This window comes from Hoplias malabaricus, chromosome 6, assembly GCF_029633855.1.
Source record: "Hoplias malabaricus isolate fHopMal1 chromosome 6, fHopMal1.hap1, whole genome shotgun sequence".
NCBI lineage: Eukaryota > Metazoa > Chordata > Actinopteri > Characiformes > Erythrinidae > Hoplias > Hoplias malabaricus.
Genome location: NC_089805.1, coordinates 44,514,908 through 44,538,312, shown reverse-complemented (window position 1 = coordinate 44,538,312; position 23,405 = coordinate 44,514,908). Strand labels below are relative to the sequence as shown.

The following is a 23,405-nucleotide window of genomic DNA, read 5'->3' as shown; positions in this document are numbered from 1 at the left end:
AGAGTATTATATTAGTGTCTCCAAAGAAACAGGACTTTCCAACAGAAGCCCACCATCAGCTATGTGGACAAGCTCGTCTATACACAGTGACTAGAATAACTAGCCCAAAAATACCAGACACAGTAACCCACTCCTCCCCATACATCGCTGCAGTGGTCTACCGCACCTCATACAAAAATGTGATCCACCGTACGCTGGAAATATTAAGACAGAACTACATTAAGCACATTTGGAGCGTTAGCATCAAGGATTAGCGATTTCCAGTGATGGCAAACTGCTGTACAGTTGTACTGCTGTATCATAATGATCACACACTTTCATTTCCCTTTACCTCAGGAAAAATAAACAAACTCATTCACTAAAACATCCTGTAAACAGAAGCCAATGGGCAGCTGCTTGAGATGCATCACCTAGATCATGTTTTGAAATGGATTGCACAATGGTCTTAAAAGAGGAAGGAAAAAAGCACTGACATCGTGTCTCACACCAAAACCATCAGACTTGACCTAAATCGCACACCATGCATTGTCTGACTGATACATTCGTGCTCTGGTGGGGTCCTTCGTTCACCACGTTTGCTGAGACATATCCCACATTGCAGAAGTGACAGTCACTTCAGGACTGGGCAATAATTCAGTATCACTATATAATGTATCAATGACAATATGATTTTAAAAACACATTTTCAATATTCATGATTTCCAACATCCGTCTGTGACTGACGTTCATGGGCGCTGTCGTCAGTTCAGCACTCAATTTAAAATTTAGTTTAAAAACATTAATATGGACAAAGCTAATATGTTTATGTTTGACATGTGATGTCATGTTTCTTGTTTGTTCTTTGGTGGATTTTATACGGTTCATATTGATATCGGAATTACATCGTATTGAACAAAATGAAGAAATATATTGTGATATAAATTTGGGCCGTATTGTCCAGCCCTAGCTCTGCATTAATGCAACACTAGGCAGTATTTTAACATTAAAACTTCAGCTTCAAAGTCATTATGGAACTCCAGTGAGTTGTAAAATGGAGACCAGAGCTGCTGATTCGGTTACTCCAGACTCAGCACTGCAGAAACTGCACTATGCCAAAGGGCCGTGCTTTAAAAATGTTTTACACTCCGCAACAGTAGGGGGAGCCCAGGAGCAAAAAACAACAACAACACCTTACCCTTGTGTGCCTTTAAAACGCTGCTTAGTTTTCAGATTATTTGCTCATAGGCTCCTCCCCCTCGTCTCAACACAGAGTTCTGTAAAACTGAGGGGCTGAATTTACTTCAATCAAATACTTCGATAGTTTCTGATGTTTATCGGAGCAACAGAGGGTAGTAATAAAAACAAATGGGTTGTCAGTTACAGCCGCTGTGTTGCATCACACACTGAGTCTCCCTGCAGCTGTAGACAGTGGTATTGATTATAAAAGTGGCGTTCTGTTTTCTTATGCGGTCTCCCGCTCTCATCAGTTGTGATAAGGGCAAGGGGTCAACGCTGAGTTGTTCTTCTCATGTGGGGGTATTTTAGGTAGCTAAAGTGGGGTGAATGTTTATAGGCAGTGCAGGTAAAGAGAGGTCAAAATATTTCAAGAGATGCACTGTGGTTTTGTGGCCATGTGCTGCTGGGTCTAATCACACAGCGTTTCTCCTGCCGTGGTTAGAGTACTGTAAAAAGAAACGAGAGAACATTTACAGAACATCTAAACCTCTTCTGATGTGCTACAAGTCTGAAATGTCAGAGCCACTGCACATAAACAAACGCTGGCTATGAGCTGCACGGAGCGTCGGCTGGATTGTGTAGAAGTGTAATTGTTTTTCTGGAACAGTTAAATAAATCTCTGTCAGTCTGATGCATAAACCTGGGTTTGTTGGATGTCTGGAGAAAACTACCTAGTGCAATGCACAGTGCTAAAAGTAATATTTGGGGAAGGATTGATGATAGTCCTGCCTTTGTTTCAGGGCCCTAGTTCCTTTCATGTTGTAACATGGTTAAAGAAGTACCAGCTGACCAGCAATAACAGATAATACTGTCTTTAGACTGTTATTACACCCAGCTCAACATCCACTCCTACTGTAGACCACAATCCATTCCCATATATTATTTATATTAGTTATTTGCACTTAACACACTTATGTAATATTCCCTTTACTCAGAAAAAGTATTTGACTCCAGTAAATTCAGCCCCTCAGCTTTACACAGCTCTGCGTTGTACATAAAAAAGGCGTACACTATTTGTCCTACAGTTCGTGTATTGTGTACTGTGTGTTTGTCTCTGGAATCTATATCATTGCACATACCTAGAGTACTAGACAGAAACCAACAGCTGGAAACAAATTCCTTGTAAAAATATAAATAAATTTGATGTTGATTTTACTACTACAGTGTTTTGTGATAATTACATCCTTCCAACTTTGTAGCGACAGTTTGTGTTCATCACTTTGCTGTTTCAGCATGACTGTGCCCCTGTGCACAAAGCAAGAAAGCTTTGTGCACAGGGGCACAGTCATGGCATACTGTGTTCACTGCCGACAATGAATTGTGTGTGAAGGCACAATTTCCTTGTGTGTGATGCAATGAAAATAAAAGCTAGCTTACTTTAATATATACATTTACAATTTATTTTTCAGTTCTCCTAAGCTTTTCTAGAATGAAACTGAATGAAGCAGCCTTTATGACACCTGACCTTATTGGAATAAGCCTTTATAGGTGCTTATGTAGGGTTCTCTTGACATGAGAGGCTTATGTATGCACAGAGTTTCAGACACAAGCATGTCTTGGCTGGTGGACTACAATCAGAGTAAGTAGGAAACATGTAGATTGGATTTTTCACTAAACTTCTCCTGAAATAATTTGAGGTGGGTATGTTCTGGAGTAACAGCATTCTTCCAGATTCTCTGAATTGCTCTTCTGTGATTACACTTCTGTGATTACACTGTTTTGGATAAGGGAACACAGCAGGGGTGATGTTGCGCAACCTGAGGGATTCTGACCTGAGGACTTAGTGCATTCCTCTCAAACACACACACAGTCAAAACCCAAACATGTGATGTAACTAGGCTCCAAGCTGCACCGTGTTTCCAAGAGCGTGAACTCAAGGTGCCCACATTGTTGAGTGTGTAAAACCTCTTCAGAAAAGCAGGATTATAATGTGACACACAGAAGCAGCTGCATATGGGACTAAGCCTGTGGAGCAGTGGAGCTGTGTTCTCTGGATTCATGGAGCTCCATTCAATACTTATGGAATGAGTCGGCGTATTATGTGTACCATGTCACTCCATCCAATATCAGCAGCCAATTGCTTTAATGATCACACTGCTGCCATCAAATTCTCACAGATATGACTCACTACATCAAGTGTAAGGCTTTCAAAGAAGAACAAAGTTGCAGTTAAAAGGAACAATGGGTAAGATCTGGTAGCTCTCACCCCTACTGTTACAGTGCGCAATGTACTTTTACAGTTTTACTGTGAAATCAAGGGGAAGGGAGGGTTTGAGGGGTTTCCTATCCTCTTCCAAATGTTACATAGCACAGTTTCTGCAGTGCTGAGCCCAGAGTAGCAATGACAGAGACTCTATTCTCCCTATTACAGCTCAGTGGATTGTGACAGTGATTTTGAAGCTGTATTGTAAGGGAAAAATGCTACTTAGTGTTGCTTTAATGCCAGTGATTTCAGAAGGTGCTGCATGTGCAGGTGACCTTTGGGATATTTGGTCACATTTTTTTAATGTGGAAATGAACAGAATTACACATTTTCAAAGCTCAGAACTAAATAAATGATTCTAATTATTACATTAATTTGATTATCTTAATTCATATAATGCATCACGAAAGTATCTGTATTTTCTGAGATTTGTGCCTGACCCTAGACCCCTACAGCTTAAGATTAAATAAGTCAAACTGAGCGTGCTGTATTTTTTAATCAGAGGCGGTGAGGAGAAATTGTCAGAGTTGTGCAGATGAGCCGAAGAAGCTGAAAGCTCAGACCTCATCTGAAGGTTTTGTGGCCTCTCGCTGCAATTATTGCACCTTCTTCAGCTGTGACTGGAACTTTAAAAAAAGACACAGCATGGGAAACAAATACTGAACTGAGCCCCTAAACCTCAACTCCTTCCACTTCAGTTTTACAACAACGTTCCTACCGACTTCAACTAAAAAGCTAACGCAACTGACAACAAAACACACGTAAACAACAAGTAGTGTCCATGACTCTCCCAGAACCACAACACACCAGCTGTTCTCCTTCAAGTCCAGCACGTGTCCCCCTCTTCCTTTCTCTCAACAGAGTCATTAGAATGGGCCTAAAGCCAGTTTCTGAAAGTGAACTCCTACTCCTACACACAAGGCACTGTAAACATCCTCACAGACCTTTAAAATATTGCCTGGGGGTTTTAAAAATGGCTGCTAAAGCAGATACACTGTCACTGGATTCTGAAAATTGAAGTTATTTAGGAGCTGAAAGTTACATTTTGTGGTTTACTAAATAACAATAAATTTGTGGCCACACTAGGCTTTTGTCCTCGATATTTCATTTATTTCACACCTGATGCTAGAATACCAGCACTCTACGGCACTCCTGGCCACGCTCGCGGCCACGCCCAACTCGCAAGGTGCTGTGAAATTTAAAATCCCAGTGTGATGAGGCTTTAAAACAGGAAACTTCATCAAAGTCCACCTACAGACAGCAGTAAGCTCTGTACAGTGTAGGAGTTAAAAGGAGTTCGAACATCCCGTGTTTTTCGGTCATACACTTGTCCAGTTTATGCCCGGAATCCCGGAACATGGGCATGACGCTGACCACAGAATGACACGTCATTTCAGCGGTCCATGAGCCACACCTGATTATTCACCAGATCAGCTGCTGCTTAGTCTGCTTTAACACACAAACCACTTCATTCCTCAGCCCTCACACTCTCATGGAAAGAGAACAGAGGTGTCCACACTTCACTTCCTGTGCTGAGAGGTGCTGGACGTTCAGAAAAGTGCACACTGATGACAATAAAACTTACTCAGGAGTTTAAGCAGCTGATGAAGTTCTTTTATGAGGGAAGACATTTTCCTGTAGTCTGGATTTTACCCAGAGTGCACTGCTTTTACTGAGTATGTATTTCCGCTATTCTACAAACCTCAGGCTGTATGCACCCAATGCAACGTTAAGGAGACCGCCGCAGTGACTATGTTTGAGGGGCTATTTCTAAACTCGCTTAAAAAGCGTAAAAATAAAGAGAGCCCTGCAGTACAGGAATGCCTGAACTTCTGAGTGGACTGAAAAGTCATCTGAAATGACTGGTGGCTGGTCAGTGGTGAGGCTTGCTCAGAATGAGGATATGAAAACCAGCACAGAGATGAGGAATTGTGGGAGAATTGTGAAACTTAAGTGGTAAGGCTTCTCAGCATCAAACTGCTATGATTCATGTATGTGTTTTTTTCCTAAAAACAAACTGCAGCGGTTCTAACCTGACCCTGCTGGTAGTGCAGAGGTGGGCCATATTCTCTTTCAGGATTCAGCTTCGTCTAGTCCTATCTGCGGTAAGGTATATCGGTACTGAAAGCTCCTCTGTGGAAGGGAATAAACAACTGTTTGGGCATCCCTGACCATCTACTGGCTTTAAAATAGGGCTGGGTTTTATGGCCAATAATTATAATAATATCACAATATTTTTTGATCATTTTTGTGACACGATATTATTGGCGATTTGACAAAACACTGAAATATGTTCTTAATTTCAATCCCATATAATAATAAACAACAAATGTAAACAATTTTATATAATACAAAAAAATTACTTTTCACCGCACTGTTGCTGTGCGTAAATAGCTCACGTAACAAACGTACACCATATGGTGCGTAACTGCATGACATTTTTATGTAAACAAGTTAGAATATTGCTCTTTGTAACAATACAAATTTTATCCTCAGTTTTAAAAATGATAAAGATATTATTGTGAACGAAGCGATACGGCACAGACCTACTTTGAAATTAAATTTTCTCAAAATCTGGAAATCAAGGCAATTACGTTGGAGTTGTTTGCTTTCATTAAATACAAAATCTATACAGTTTAACAAAAACCTATAAAACTGGACTAATTCTGCTCTCGGTGATGAAGCTGTTTAATGGTCTTTATCTATAAGATCCACAGCACAGCAGCTGTGATTTGTTTGCGTAGAGCGAGTGAACAAAGTTACCATCAGAGTGTATGTACTATAAATAACTGAACTGAAACAGAAAATCCCACCACATTAAATACAACAGAGATCAATTATAGAGAACAACTTACATTTCCATGAATTTCAATATCTCATCTTCTCTCAGCAGCGAGGACCGAGGAGAAGAGGCTCTGGTTTTTAGACATTTTCACTCTGTTCTCTTTCTTCTTCATTTTACTCAAAGCTTGTTGTGTCCGTTTTGCAGCAGTGTGCTTGCAAATAATTGCAGGGCAACTCTAAAGTCTCTGCACTCTGTGTAAGATGCAGCACAAAATCAAAACCACTTGTTTTATCTCATGTTTTCTGACTTCTGACCCCCCAAAAAAAACAGCTGTGGTGATTTTTTCTTTTTCTTCTTCTTCTTTTCTACATTATGTCCCCTTTATATTCAACTGAACATGAACAGAAGTGATATAAGTGAAGGGGATTTCACAAAACCCTACTACTTTCACTACTTCAACATAAAATTTCCAAAAGAGCTGTGATCAAATTAAAACAAAACAAATAACTGAACATGTTTGATGTTTACAGATTTCATAAAATTTGTAGGATTTGCAGAAACCCTTGCTTTGAAGAACTTCAGCACATCTGCACGCTGCGGATGTCCTCGATTCACGCTCCTCCGGTTTGATTTTGTTCCAGTCTGGTTCCACAGTTCAGTGACTTTAGAGAGTTTCTTAGCCACAACTTTGTCAGTGATCTTGCAGCTATTTTCAATCCTGTTCAAATCAAGAGCCTAGTGTCGCCATTTCATTGTTTTAATTACACAATTACAGCTTCAAAAGCGTGCTTCCCCTCACGGTGTGAAACGGGACCCTGTCCTGCATGCTTGAAGACTGAGGGATTTTCACAGAGTATGAGTGGTGTGTTGTCAAAAGAGGCCTGATCAACTTTAGCATTGACTTTACTATGCAGCTGAAAAAAAAGACCCAACTGAAGGAAACGTCCCCCAAACCATGAGCTTCCTCTTCCAAACTTCTCACACAAATTTTCTCCCATCATTAAAGTGAGCTGAAGTGTGAACCAGTGAACCACACATGCGCCACAGTGTAGCTGAGTGTAGCGTACTGATGACAGGTTTGGTTACTGTGAAGAGTTCTTTCAGTATGAATTCTCTCTGAGAGTGAGACTCATACAGAATGTTGCTCATTCAGTGCTTAACTGGTGAGCAGATACAACTGCGATGTGGAACGCATTTCCCCATTCAGAGTCTCCGTATCACCCAGTTCTCTGGTGACTAGCTTGGTGTCATTTCTAAGCTTTAATTTTGTAAAAAGGACGCACCTGGAGCCATGGTGTAGGATTTGTCCATAGCAATAACAGTGTGTCAGTGTCTAGTCGGTGTATTTGGGTCACGAATTGTTAAGATTTCATTCTCTACTACTAACCCACACCGCTAACAGGATTGGCTTTGCTGCTTCTCTCTAATGTGTTAGGACCATTTACTTGGGATGAGCAGTGGCTCTAAAATTCAGGAAAAATGCGAGTTGTTCCCCAGTCTTGATCTCCTCTCTACACAAGACCGTGGAGGAATATGAAAGACGTCTCTAGTGTAGCGGATCACACAAGGATCTCTGAAACCATGTGTTAGTTCCTCATGAACAGAGGAATAGAAAATAGAGAAGTGTGGGGCACTTTAAGTCTCAGTCTTTTTTTTTATTTTTTTTTTTTTATTAATTTCTAAGTTCAGGAAATCATTTGTTTAAACTCGTTTATAGTACACTTACACAAATAGACCAAAAAAAAATCTAATATACATATCTGCTAATGCTGGTTAAGATTTATAAAATGGAGAAACGGAGACTGTACTTATCCAGATAAGCCTTATGATCTACAGGGTTATTCTATAGTCTCATTAATACAATACAGATACTGAGTGAGTGTCACATTAACACATTCTGTCAGAGAGGTATAAAGCAGGAGACAGTTCACTGGTTGAAATAAGATGGTAAACACTCTTACAATTACAAAGAAATAGGAGCTTTAATGACAAGAGCAACAAATATCTGTAAATTCAAGTCTGCATCAAGGACATTAAAAAAGTGGTGCGTTTGAGGTTTGGAAGCTGCTCATTGTGGTTCACATCCCCGTGCTCACATTATTGTCCCACACGTAAACCAATCCCAGCTTTATTCTGCTGTTTGAACATGGTCCATGTTTAAAACCAGCAGAAATTCACTTGGTGGCCATTTTGGTGTCCATTGTTTTTCTTCAGATTTTAAAGGGAACATATGCCTCCATTTTCCAAAAGTAAACACAGCCCTGGGGTCTTAATGAAACATCTGGGACCTGCCCTGGTCGAATGGAGAGACTCAAAAGTGTCCGTAGGTGTGTGTGTGTGTGAGTGAATGTGTGTGTCTGTGTCACCCTGTGAAGGACTGGCGCCCCCTCCAGGGTGTGTTCCCGCCTTGCGCCCAATAATTCCAGGTAGGCTCTGGACCCACCGCGACCCTGAATTGGATAAAGGTTACAGATAATGGATGGATGGATTATTGACTTACAATTCTATAAGAGTCCGACTGAAAACAGTGCTGTAACTAATCCACAGAGTCATTGATTTTGAGAAACACCTCACTCTGGTGTTCTTTAATAATCTGGAGATTTTCCCTGTTCTTGTGTAAAGTTAAACACAAAGCTGTGCAGATGTATTTTACTCGTCAGTGACGGTGAGGTGTGTCCGTGTATTCGTGTCATTATAAGGACATACAAGATGACTTCTGTTTGTTAAATATTTAGTAGAAAACAAAGCTGTGTCACAGATACATTCTCCAAACATAAAGAAGAGACTATGATAAATATTACCTCAACAACGTTCAACACATTTCTGTTGGAGGCTCCAGTAAAACACTGAGCTGCACAGCGGTGGACGGTGGACCTACAGCGCTGAAGTGGTGCGAGTGTGTCCCAGTTCAGCTCTGAACTCTGACCCCTACAACACTTCAACCCTCTGCTTTTTGCTCACCTTTCAACAACGTCCTCAAAGTGAACATTTTAAAGAAAGATTTAGGGCTTAGGGCAGAAATCCCCATTAAACACAAACCTCTTGGCTTTGTCAATATTAATATTTTTAAACTAACTTTAAAATTGAGTGACATGGCTTGTAATGACCACCAGTCAGTGACAGACGCTGTAAATAACGTGTAGCGAAATATTGAAAATGTGTTTAATATTGATATCTAATTACTGTCCAGCCCTAACTATCTGCACTGTACCGTAGGAATCAGCACCGTCAGAATAACTTTTTTCTTGACTATGTTTTCTGACCTAGTCAAAGTGGGTGGGCGGGCTTCAGATTCCCACTTTAAAATGAAAACGCTCTGAACACAAGATTTCTACATAATTTGTCCCCTTTTAAAGTAGCAGCTCATTTTTATTTATTTTTGAGTTATGAAGAAAATCAAGATAAGTGTTGTTGGTGCAGCTGAATTGCTGACTTTTTTTTTTTAAATATTGAGTAGTGCAAACAAAATAAATGTCATAATTAAAATTAGTACATTTTTACATTTTACAGGGGACAAATGCCCTATTGTTTCAGTTAAATACTGTCCATTGTCCTTCCTCTATCTTGGTGTTCTTCATGTGTAGAATGAATGTAGAATTTGCAACATTTTCAATAATATTCCCAAAATTAAACAGCTTTTAGGCTTTGATCTTTCTGCATTACACCCGAATGGAATAATTCCAAGCTCTAATCCACTTCAGAGATTAGTTTGGTTCATCTGCTGGAGCAGAGATCATTAGAACCAAGGAGTGCTGAGACATACTGTGAAAACAGCTGCAATTATCACTGCAGGCACCAACATAATCACAAAAGGATGACAGTCTAATTATAAATCTTTGTTAACACCAGAGGAATCTGATTATAAACAAAGAGGAGTGTGGAACAAAGAGGCATTGCAAATATATTATTATTAAATATTTCTATATTTATCCCAATGCTGGCCTTGGAATACACCTATTGCAAAAGACTCCACAATATGTAAAACATTCAAGATCAGAATCCTAATCATCTCCACCCAGCCCCATCCCCCAGTCGTCCTCTAGTCCTTCATCAGTGACACAGGACGCTGTCGGCTGGATGTTTTTGGTCGGTGGACTGTTCTCAATCCAGACACTGAGGGGTTTAAAAACTCCAGCAGCACTGCTGTGTCTGATCCACTCTACACCAGCACAAGACTAATATACACACATTTTATTTGGTCCACAGGATTCTTAAATGACCCCTGGTGCAGACTGATCTGGTGTGGATTGTGTAAAGTAACCCGAGCTCCTTCAGCCTCCTCAGCTCAGACCACAAAGAACAGAGTTTCTATTCATTAAAAAAAAAACCACAAAACAGAAACAAAACAACTTTTCATCTACATCAGCACTTGCACTTTCGTCTACTTTATATCCTTCATCAAACAATCCAAACTAGGGCACTTCTCTTTCTCCTTCTGCGTCCCCAATTCCTTCATCTTAAGATCAGACGCTCAAACACTGAGCTCAGAAAAACACAGAAGAATAAACTGCAGTTTTCCACAATGTTTGGACATGTGTTGATTTTCTAAGCGTGACTAAGTGAACACAGCCTCTACAGAGAACAAATCTACATATGAAAAGTTTCTATTTTTGCCTCCCTTTGGCCTAATACAAAGGCTTATTTAGACGCTGAGGTCCTGTCGGGAGGTAGCTCTGTAATTAAACAGTTTTGACTTCCCCTCAGTGATAACCCACCTGCACCCAGACTGCATTAAAATCCCAACAGGACGAGTGATTTATAAAAAAGCCCTGCAGCTCCCTCGACATCACGGACAGAACCTGCAGAAGCAGCATGCGACCTCTCTGCTGATGTTTTTCTTTTAGCCAGCAGCTACACTTCTTTCTGCCCGGCATTAGGCACCCTGCAGGGCCTGTGGGTCCCCAGTATAATATCACAGAGATAAATATCAGCTGCAGGGGCATCCAAATCTAGACTAGCCAGCTAGATCTGCGTGACAGAAACTACGCCTCAGACAAAGAAAATGAGAGAGAGTGTATCCGGACAGGACTAAAATTAGATGAGCACTGAGTACAGAGAAAAACTGCAGGAGAGAAGCTAAGTTGGCCGAACAAAGAAGAAAAAAAAACAAAAAAACAAAACAAACAAACAAACAAACAAAGGGGCTCCTCTTAAAAAAAAAATACACCAGAACCCCACTGACATTTGAGTCCACCCAAATACGACTTAAATCAATGAGAATGTACAGTTGGTTTTGGTCCCTAAAGGAGTCCACATGTTACAACAACTATTTTAATAACCTCAGGCAAAAAACCAGTTAAAAAACCAAGTTATCCTTTCCACACCTGGACAATACACACTGTACAAGTAACATACACAATCAAACCTACATTTGATGCACTTATGAACTACTAATCATTATATTTCTACACTTATATCATCTGCTCATTTTCACCTGTTTTTTCCCCCACAAACGTTCATCTTATTTCAACTATTAAAAAGAGTACTGTGTGTATTTAGGGTATTAAATCATAAAATACATTAATATTAACCAATAATATACCTACAGTTTATGCATCTGCAAAACAGCCAAAATGCTCATTTAACTCTCACTAATTAACAAACCATATAATGACTTAGGCCAACCCACACCCATGGAAGGGATCAGTGAACAAATAGAAGTACATGAATGTTTTTAGAAACACACACGTGTACAATACAGCAGTCTTAAGGCTGTTCTAAAGTGATAGAAATCTTCAAACCTGCTCAATATATCGTTTCAGCTTTGTCACCCGTGAACAACAGTCACATCACAGGACGTGCAGTGCCCAGAGAGGGAAATGAATCTAAAACATGACATGCTGCAAATGTTTGTAGCTTGATACAAAAGCAAAACACGTCTTGTGTCCGACTACAGGAGTGTGTCTGATAGAACATCACTAACTCCCACTTAAGGGCACCGAGAGTATGTTGCCAGTCTTTCCACACAGAGCTGTTCAATCTTCTCTGGAAAAAGCCTGTATTTGTTCAAACAGCAATAAATACTTCAGAAGAAATCCATATTGCAATATCAGCTCTTTCCAATATAGTGCAGTGTTAACAATTTCAGGACATTCACTGTTTGATTTCTATTATTTCTATCACTGTTTATTAAAACTGGACTCCTGAAGTCAGACAAGGATTCCAAATCAAATCACAACGTATTTATATACAGCGCTGTTTACAACTGACGTCCCAAAGCAGCTTTACAGAACTCAAAGCACTCTCGGGCTACATACACAGGCCAGGACAGGGGAAAAAAGTAATATGGACAGGATTTAGGGCAGAAACGTTCTTACAGTCAAAACAAAGACTTCCAGACAATGGGAAGATTTGAATCCTAATTTTGAAAGTTGGAGAAAACTGCTGTAATGAGGAGAAATGTTATCTGTGTCCAAGAAAAAAAATAAGAAATAATAAAAAAAAAAAGCATCTGAAGTAATTTTTCGTAAATGACCACAAAACAAACCCATCTGCTTCCTCTCAGAGCCCACTCCTGAACTACAGCAATAAAAACAATTTTCATCAAAAGCACAGCACTGATGAGAGGCCATCATTATTTTTCTCCCCCTTCTCCGGTGAATTCTGGGACAGTCTGTAACCTCCTGAACTTTCAGGGAGACGCTTTGTTATATTTAGTAACAGCAGTAGAATAAACATGTACACTCATTTTAATACTGTATATTTATAAGCGTTTATATGTGCCATCAGCACTTCAGATTACTAATGTGTCAAAGCTCATTAATGATAAGTTTAATGCTGTGAACAGAGTTCTTCTTTCTATTATTATTATTGTTATTATTATATTTTCATATGGTCACATTTTAACTACATGCTTTTGCAAATAATGCAGAACACAATGAAATATTAAAGAAAACATATTTAAATCTGAATCCATATGAAATGTTGAATGCAGAACTGAAAAGGTTGTAGAAGATTACAGTCCGCCGCTTCTGAGAACACGGGTTATTTTTGTTCACCTATTGCCCAGTAGCTAATAATTTGTCACTGAAATGTCAGATGTCATTGTTTATGAAGTTGATAATCAGCACTAGTCTTTTTCACAGGACGTACATTTCAAGTAAAAGCTCTGACAAATAAACCTTGCAGAAATTACCTTACGTTTAATAAAAAAAGATATATATTTTTTAAATATATAAAGTGTTATTTTGTGTTATAAAAATATTATTTAGTGTTATAAAAATATTATTTTAAATAATAAAGTGCCCTGTTTATATTCATATGTAGCCATGATTTGCACTTTTAGGAACTAATACATATGAGTCTAGTGCTTCAGAAGCTGAGCCAACAAAATATTTCACACAAAGGTGGATTTCTATAAGTGTTTAAGGGTCAATGTGTTTAAGGGTCAATCACGTGACGCTGATTTTTTGTGTACATATGAGTTAGATACATTTAAAATGGTTTAAAATTTAAAATAATTTGACAAATTATTTTCAAACATCATTTTCATCAAACCCTAATCTTAAAGTTTTGGATTTGTTCAATTTTGAGGGAGTATTAAGAGAATATCGGTAAAAATGTCAGTATGGTGTTACCACAAAAACATGAACCAAAAAATTACACTTGCTCAAAAAAATGTGAAATTCTCTCCAAAAGCGATTCTTAAATAATCGGGCATGATCTTGCGTGAGAACTTTTCTATAAAAAATAAAAGTAATGAAACCCCATTGTTCTGAATTTTTTAAATAATATCTGTCACATCAACCATATAAAAAAGTACTATGTCATAAGATCATGTGGCAGGAAATGATGTCACAGAAGGACCCTTGAAGACCCCAACTGCTATGAGTCAAAGTTAGTTAGAAACACTCTTAAAAATGTAACATAATTAAGTGTTTTTAGGCCATGGTCAGACAAGCTTAGGGCACATGTCAAATGGTGTGACCTCATTGAAATATTGATAAATCATAATAAATCATTAAAATTTGAATGTAATGTAAAAACTGTGTTTGAATATTCACATAAAGGTCAAAAGTGTACATAGTTGTCCATAATAAAGCCTGCAAATTTGATTTTTAAATAGAAAATGTGAAATGGTGTAACCGGTTTGAGACCAATTTGATCAGATTCAGGGTCAAGTGTGTGTAATTTAAGGTGCCAGTTATATTATATTATACTATATATATTATTTTATAACTTAAACAGTGCCTAACTGTTTAGCATGAACAGTGGTTTTAATTAGGGTTATATTTAGATTGTGATTTAAGCAATTTTTGAAATGTCAGTATTTTTTATTATTTTAAAATTAAACTTCTATAATACATTTTGTTTTGATTATTATATTACATTTTATTATGAAACATGTAAACGGTATGTTTAAATTATAAATAAATAATATAAATTCATTTATTATAAATAAAGTATACTTCTTGTCCCCTAATCGATGACACTTACAAGTGGCTAGCCACAGAGCGCGAGTGAACGCAGATCCTGCTGCAAGGGTTAATTACCTGGCCAAAAGACAGGAAAGGTGCACATACAACAACGATACAACAAAAGATGAGGGAACGTTGGAGGCAGTACCAAAGACAGTATATAGAGAATAAAAGGGTGTTGATGTTTTAAACCTTACTCCTCCATTGATTAACACTACTACTATGACTACTGCGTACTAGCTGGCTGGAACCCATAGTTAACAATCATGATCATGACGATGTGCAGTCGAATGTAGATGTACCACAGGCATCCTTAACCCCTTTAATAGTTCAAGTCTTAAGTTTGATACTTTCTCACTCACTCTCTCTCTTTGAATCATTTTACAAACTGAAATTGTATGAGAACTGAACTGAAATCAGAATCGAACACAAGTTAATCCTGTTTCTTCATTGATGTTATGAAATTGTTTCTGATATGGAATAAGATGAGTGACATAAATATATGTTGAAATATCCAATTCTATTTAAATTGATGACTAGTTTGTGTCAATTTCTTGTTCTTTTGCTGTAGAAGGTTTATGGTCAGTTGGTGTAACCAGTTTTTTTTCTAAAAGACTAATATTGTACAAAAAATATAATTTAATACTCTACTACACTGTAATAATGGGTGTTTAAACCATTTTTACTCAAATGGTCAATAATACACAGAAAACAAATGTGTACGGCACATGGTCTTGCTCAGTACAATGAAAAATCCATATAATCTAAATTCAGATAAAATATAATAAAACATTCTCATGTGATATTACAAAGTAAACTACTAATTTTATGAGTAATTGCATGAACTCTGTAGGAGGTGTGAAATATTAGATATTTGTCATTTTTGTGGTTACACCATTTGAAAATTTAACAGGCTGTCAGTTCTGTCTTTTCTTAAAAATAGTATAAATATCATATTAAATAATATGAATAGAACAGAAATACAAAACATACACTTTCACAAACCTCAGGCACGTTTTGTTTTAAAGTTTTAAACACATTTTTGAATTGATCTTATCTCATCAAACCTTATCTGTCACTGAGCCTTAAATGGTTTCATTAAAAATAAGAAAAAAGGGAAAAAAAATAGTACTCACGAAGAGGGAAGGTAACGCGAGGGGTGACGTTCCCATGGCAACCACAGGTGATGAGGATGAAAGGTAAACAGACCGAGATAAGAGATGAGGATCGCATGGTGAATGAGAGAAGAGAACGGAGGAGTGTGGAGCTAACTCTGAGCTTCTGTAGAACTGAAGACAAATTCAACCACTGTCCTTCTACATACACTCCACTTCCTCTGATCACAGGAAACTGTCGTCATCTCATCTGAGAGAGAGAGAGAGAGAGAGAGAGAGAGAGAGAGACAGACAGAAACAGATAGTTACTTCAGAGAGGGAACACCAAGGGCATCATTTCCTTTTCTCCTTCTGACTTCTCTCCTTCCTTTTTTTTAAAAATCATTCGGAATATGACTGAAGTGGAACAGTCAGAACATAAAGCACACATATGACCAGACGTGCTCATCATATGATGGAGTGGCTGGACCAATGACTCCATTCAAGAAAATCCTGCAACCTACAGCACAAACATGTTGACCAACCCTGGGCTGCTCTAGAATATTTTACGTTAAGTCTAACAGTTACCCACCGCAGCCCTGATGCAGGAGGGCAGTCAACTGGTGAAGTATCACCCCAATAAATCACCATGTTCACTACACCCATGACTCTGTACGTAAGACAATTTTCCCTCAAACATTAGTCATCACCAAATCTGCGCTGATACTGAAGACTCTGACACTGAAGGGGGTGAAGGCAAGCAGATGCTTTTCCCAGAGACAGGACTACATTTCTCTACCTTCAGTTAGCGAACATAACTGTACCGTACTCTATATTATTTCTGGATTATAAAGCGGTGTTGATTTCAAAGCCCCATTACATCTCCAGAACTAATGTAATGTTCGTTTATTTTACATGACAATAATGTACCTCTATCATACCTTTTTTTTCCTGAAACTATAACGCACTGTCACTGGAGGAGTACATCCACTGCTCAAAGCTCTTCACCACTCAGGGGCCATGCTAAAATATTTTATTATTTTAATACGAAAGTGTGCTGCAGCTTTTTAAATCATTCTGCTTTAAAGTGGAACTTCTCCCTCTTCCCCACTGAGGAACACAGTTCTGCTCCCACAGCAGTGTTCTCCCCCTGTGTAAACAGCCCCTGTTCAGAATGCCCGCTTTCAGCACCTGTTCCTTTAAATGATAATGAGCCGCTCGCTGTTCACCCCGACCCCGAGCGCACAGCAGTGAGATCTCGTTTAGTCTCTTATTTCTCTGCACTCGTTGTGTCTGTTTTGCTCCGTTTACTGACGACATTTTAAAAGGAAACTAAAAGGCCATAATTTTCTTTAAAAATGGAGCTGTACTTTAATAAATTAATTAAATATTCAACATAATAAACAGATTTACTGAGGTCTGGCTATGTCAGGGATGAAGTATGAGAGCATCACACAGCATGATTTGTGCTTTATGTATAAATAAATAAATGTAAAAACATCTAAAATATTGAATTAGTGTATTTCATAAATGTTTGCTCCTTTTTGACTGCTGATGAAAAGCAGCATATTCACGTCTTCAACCAACAGCACATCATTAGAGTGACGTGTGCGACTCGAACCCTAGATATGTTGTTATAATAAAACTAATTATTTGGAGGGGGCTTCATTAACCCATTACTCTCCACTGTGTCTTGGAAGAAATGCACAATGTATGTTTATTTTGATGAATATTTCTGGCCAGTAGGGGATCTGGTGTGTACTGAGATTTATTGGTTGAGACTTAGTCAAACTGAAAGCTCTCGACCTCAATTTCCTTCACTCTTGTAAGTTCTCATAAACCTGAAGAGAGGAAATGGCAGCACAAAAAACTCTCAGGAGGATGCAGGCTTACAGAAACAGAGCCAAGAAAGGCACTTCATTTATTACACTTCTGATTGGGCTGGGGTTTGGGTAAAATCTTGGGTAAAAACTAATTCAATGTCTCATTTTATAAAGAATTTGGAGCATTAATATTAGTCCACGTAAAATTATGTTTTTAGAGAGTTTAACACTTTCACTGTGTGAAATATGGAGAAACATAAACCACTCGTCAATATATATATCAAGTGTACAAATAGTGTGTAAAGTATCTTTTTAATTCAAACTTTCTCCCACTCTACTGTAGTTTTATTGTAATTGCTGCATACTGTTGAAAACACTTGTAATATATTTAAAAACAATTAAAATGAAGAATACACTATGTTCATAAACTATAGCATTGAAATCACCATCTTTAAATCATCTAAATAAGAACTCACATGTACTTTTTGATACAATATTTTCCCTAAAAACAAAAGAAATTGATGCAAATGTTTTTTGCCGTGTTTTTCCTAATGAAATAAATGCTGTGATCAATAAATTCTTCTCCAATTATTTCATTTTTAATAATACACAGCAGTTAAAATAAAATGACAAATATATAAATGCAGGTGAATGTTTGAATGGCATGTTACATAAGCACACTAAGATACATTTGTACATTTGAACTCAAGTCTACTGAGCACAGCCTCAAGTTGCTCACCCATGAATCTAGGTGCACAAAAAAGGAACGTGGAATTTAAAAGAGAAGTCACACATGTGCAAATGTGTTTAGCTGCTATGGTTAAGACCATAAACCTTCTGAGCAACAAGCTGCCACAAGGTCTAAACAGTCATATTCAGGTCAAAAGTGAGCCCACATCCTGACTCATGCAGGTCACAAACCACCCATGTAGTTTCTTCTGAGTCACTCTGAGGTGGATTGCCCTTTAGGACCACGGTCTCTGACTGAACACGTTTCTCCAGAACTTTAATTTCAAGTCACCAAGCCTTGAAGCCGCAGAACATTTTCATACTAAGACACTACCACCACCACCACCATGTTTCACTGCCAGTATGATGCTCTTAAGGTGTGGGCACATCAGACGTTAGTCAGTGACATTTCCCCTGGAAAATGCCAGGTGAATTTTTTGCCATTATGAGTTATTTCACACCACAGATAGCCAGTGCGGTCGGTTGATTAATTACACTAAATGGATAGTGGGTATCTTCAATCTTGAGGTTTGTCCTTTGCCTCAGCTCTTTTGCAGAGAAAAGCAAATGAAAATGCCAATGTACAGTGTGTCAGTGACTATAGGATTCTATAATTGCAGAAGCCAGGAGAACGTGCTGGATGATAAGTTCTGGTACTGGAAGGAGGTGTATCGCTCCAGAAAACACAGCCCCCCTGCTGTTCCGCGCAGTGCTAGGGTTTATGCCTCTGTAGAAAACACTAAGCATATCGATGAGTGCTCCAGAGCATCCAAATTCATTTCATGCTTTTCAATAAACACTAATATATTTTTGAAGCATGTGATATGGATACAATGTGCAAAACACTTGGTGCAATAATATACTGCTGACCCTTATTTTAATACAAATACAAGTTCTCTGTCCACTGTACGAAGACAGATGAACTCTCTGGCTCCACTGGGCAGCTGTTCTGGCCCAGGACGCCCAACTCTTCAATCAGCATACATAACAGGATTACTCCTCTCTACTTAATATGGAAGGATTGACACAGATATGTCAGCAGGCCCTCTCTCAAGAAGCAGAGCTGAGCTGAGTAAGTTCTGTCTGGACAGGAGGTGCTTACCTCACTCAGATCCAGCCAATAATCTCCACCAATCATCTGGCTGCCTTTACCAATACGACTCTGGAGCACAGCGCAGGACCAGAGGGAGTTTTATACTCCATCGCTGTCTAAAGTAAAACGAGCATTCTCTGAAATAGCAACTTTACAGGAGGAGGACACATGCTCATTTTATTTATTTATTTTTACAGCGACAAAATGAGGTCTAGTTTATTTGGAACAAAACAGGAAATAATTCATTGCATCTAAGCCCTGCTTCTCTTTGTGTTCACACAAACACATCACACACATCAAAAAAGAAAGAATTAAACTAAAGTCATATTGGGAAAATAAAAACAAAAAAAACCAAGTGGGTTCTCTTTCATTGTTATTAAATATGACTTGGATAAATTAACCCTGAGGACTCACGCGTTTCCGCTGTGGCTTTAAAACCATGTGAATTAAAATTAAATCGCTAACACATAACCTCTAGGCCGTCACTGCTTTTAGAAAACTTACCACACTCACACACAAAGGGCACTGATATGTGTGTGTGCTTGTGTGTCATGTATTTCAGCCCATAGAACTGACATGTGTGTGTGTATCATATTTATTTGACATATATATGAGTGTTTTACAGACAACTGGACTGATGTGTGTCATGTGTAAGGAGTTTCACACTCGACGGAACTAATGTGTGTGTGTCATATGTCTGTGGAGTGTTTTACGCACAGTTACACGGACGTGTGATTCATGTGCATGTCTATGGAGCTTTACACAACAGAGGTGGTTTGTGTGTATGCGCCTGTGTGTGGGTGTGTATATAATTTCATACTGGTATCACTCAATTTAAAATCAAATAAATCTGTTCTACTACTAAAGACAGAGCTCCTCAAAAACAGACAAAACACATTTAAAACATCTGATGAGTCTTTTCAAAATCAGGGAAAACATTCCAGTCGGACTGTGGTCTGTTTGTCTTTGGAATGTTTTGTGTTAAGACTTTGATCAGAACTGCACCAGAATTCATTACGAATTGAAACCAGTTCCAATAGCAGTGGCCTCATTATTTTAACAACCCACAGTAGGTTGAAAGTAGGCTGAAAGGTTTGGGTAAATCTCATTTAAATTTTAAAATATATGATGTGTGAGTTACCTCCGGGTGACTGTCTGTGAGGAGTGTGGTGTGTTCTCCCTGTGTCCGCGTGGGTTTCCTCCGGGTGACTGTTGGTGAGGAGTGTGATGTGTTCTCCCCGTGTCCGCGTGGGTTTCCTCCGGGTGACTGTCTGTGAGGAGTGTGATGTGTTCTCCCCGTGTCCGCGTGGGTTTCCTCCAGGTGACTGTCTGTGAGGAGTGTGGTGTGTTCTCCCTGTGTCTGCGTGGGTTTCCTCCAGGTGACTGTCTGTGAGGAGTGTGGTGTGTTCTCCCTGTGTCTGCGTGGGTTTCCTCATACAAACATGGTTAATCATTCAGCCTTAGCGTGAACACACCTGAGAAAAGACAGTGTGCTTTGTCATTAAATGACACCAACAGCAGCCTTGATCTATTCCCACAGGAAAAACAAGCTGGAACATGATCCTTAAGGCAGTGTAGGGTGTTTTCATTTGGATTTGTCCTTAACAAAACGTGCTAACAACAATCCACAACTTAGACTAGAGCCTGGAGGGTCAACAGACACTCACAAATCTCTCTTTCTTTCTCAAGTAGCTGGCCATGAGCCCAATATCACCATGCTTGATGTCATGTGTTGGCTAGAGGGACATAAAGCCACCGGCACAGAGCTTAGTCCAGTGCTTCTGGGATGATTCGAAGTACAAATAACCTCACAACAATGTTCCAGCATCTTGTGTAAAGCACTTCAAAAAAGCAGAAGCTGTTCCTGCAGCAAAACTGGAACAAACACCTGAACAATACCATAAATTTTAGGAGAAACACAGGATGAGCAGGTATCCAGAAGATTTTGGTCAAAGTGCATTTCCCATGGGGGGTGGAAAGGAAAAAACAAAAAACAAAGCATGAGTAAGCTGTGCTCCAATGACTCAGTGATCAGGAGGTGTGTGTGGAAACAGCAACAAATGACACATACCACAGCATGTCCTCCTTACCTGGGCATGGCATGTAATACATAATCACTATGAACCACTTGAGTATTCCCTTACTTCCAACAGTTGTATGCCTTCTCATACACTACACTGCAAAAAGTATTCACTCACACATCCAACAAAAAAAAAAGGGCAGCCGTGGTTCAATCCCCAAGATTGGCAGGAACATCCACGGCTGAAGTGAGGAGCAAGGCACTGAACCCCCAACTGCTCCACAGGCGCCGGGGATGGCTGCACCACACTCTGGGTGTGTTCACCCTAGTGCACTAGTGTGTGTGTGTGTGTGTACACTGCTGCAGATGGGTTAAATGCGGAAGACATTTCCTTGTACAATGACAAACAATTGCCCATTACATTATTGAATTCAGGTGTTCCAATCACTTCCATGGCCACAGGTGTATAAAACCAAGCACCTGGGCATGCAGACTGCTTCTACAAACATTTGTGAAAGAATGGGTCACACTCAGAATAGGAAGCCACCTGTGCAACAAGTCCAGTTATGAAACTTCCTCACTACTAAATATTCCCCAGTCAGCTGTCAGTGGTATTATAACAAAGTGGAAGTGATTGGGAACCACAGCAACTCGGCTGCGAAGTGGCAGTGCATGTAACATGACAGAATGAGGTCAGTGGATACTGAGGTGCATAGTGTGCATAGGTCTCCAACTTGCAAAGTCAGTTTGCTACAGACCTCGAAACTTCATGTGGCCTTCAGATTCTTGATTAGTTCAGTGTGTGGAGAGCTTCATTGAATGGGTTTCCATGGTCGAGCAGCTGAATGCAAGCCTTAATTTATTAATATGCTACAACATAAAATACATAGGGGCGGCACGGTGGCGCAGCAGGTAGTGTCGCAGTCACACAGCTCCAGGGGCCTGGAGGTTGTGGGTTCGATTCCCGCTCCGGGTGACTGTCTGTGAGGAGTTGGTGTGTTCTCCCCATGTCCGCGTGGGTTTCCTCCGGGTGCTCCGGTTTCCTCCCACAGTCCAAAAACACACGTTGCAGGTGGATTGGCGACTCGAAAGTGTCCGTAGGTGTGAGTGTGTGAGTGAATGTGTGTGTGTCTGTGTTGCCCTGTGAAGGACTGGCGTCCCCTCCAGGGTGTATTCCTGCCTTGCGCCCAATGATTCCAGGTAGGCTCTGGACCCACCGCAACCCTAAATTGGATAAGCGGTTACAGATAATGGATGGATGGATAAAATACATAGAAAATGTTCCTTTTCCCAGAAAGTTGTCATTTAAAGATACAAGGATTTGTTCTTACAGCACAATGACAGACGATGAAGCACCATTATTGAAGAATAAGAAGAAGACAATTAAGAAGATGACTAAAATTGCTTTGACATAGCAAACTTTGCTTTGAAAGGCAAAGGATGTGGCTGTAGACACCTGAGAAAAACGAGGCGTGTGATGTGCAGCTGATGAACTGAAAATGAGTTAAATGATGAGAAGCGTGACGCAAGTGTCAACAAACATGAAGAGTCTCACACAAGTCCCTGGAGTAAGAGAAAATAGCTCTTCCAAGAAGCAAAAGCATTTAAAAAGATGTGTGTGTGTATATATATATTAATAATAATAATACAGAGCCAACAGCTTCTGCTTTTAGACTGATGTTGCAGCACTGGAGGGTGGAGGTGCATGTCATTATTAGTCTTTTGTAAAGTCAACTCCTCACCACCTTGTCTTATTTATCTCCAGTTCAACTCTTCTCTTATTTTAAGCCACAGATTGTACCCAGATTTACCACTTCATTATTTTAATGATGTCTTACCTTGAGCTTCTCAGTGAAATGATGAGGATCAGTGGTCTTTTCTCATCAGCAAGAGTGTGAGAAACTAACAATAAATTCAACAGTCAATTGAAAATGAACAGGAAATCTCCGCTTTTGACGTCATATCTCCAATACAATAAACATTTTTTTTTTAACTCTATACGGGCCTTACAACATGTTAGATTACA

The 23,405-nt window shown here is 39.3% G+C and overlaps 1 protein-coding gene across 2 annotated transcripts in view; it reads right to left on the bottom strand.

Annotated features, from left to right (window-relative positions):
- The window catches only part of LOC136700065 (semaphorin-4A-like), a 50,598-nt gene that overhangs the window by 16,438 nt on the left and 10,755 nt on the right, over positions 1-23,405 (bottom strand). For both annotated transcript variants that reach the window (XM_066675213.1, XM_066675214.1), the window contains exon 2: positions 15,757-15,985. In XM_066675213.1, coding sequence (XP_066531310.1) covers positions 15,757-15,853 — 97 coding nt within the window. In that variant the 5' untranslated portion in view covers positions 15,854-15,985. The remainder of the gene's footprint in view (positions 1-15,756; positions 15,986-23,405) is intronic.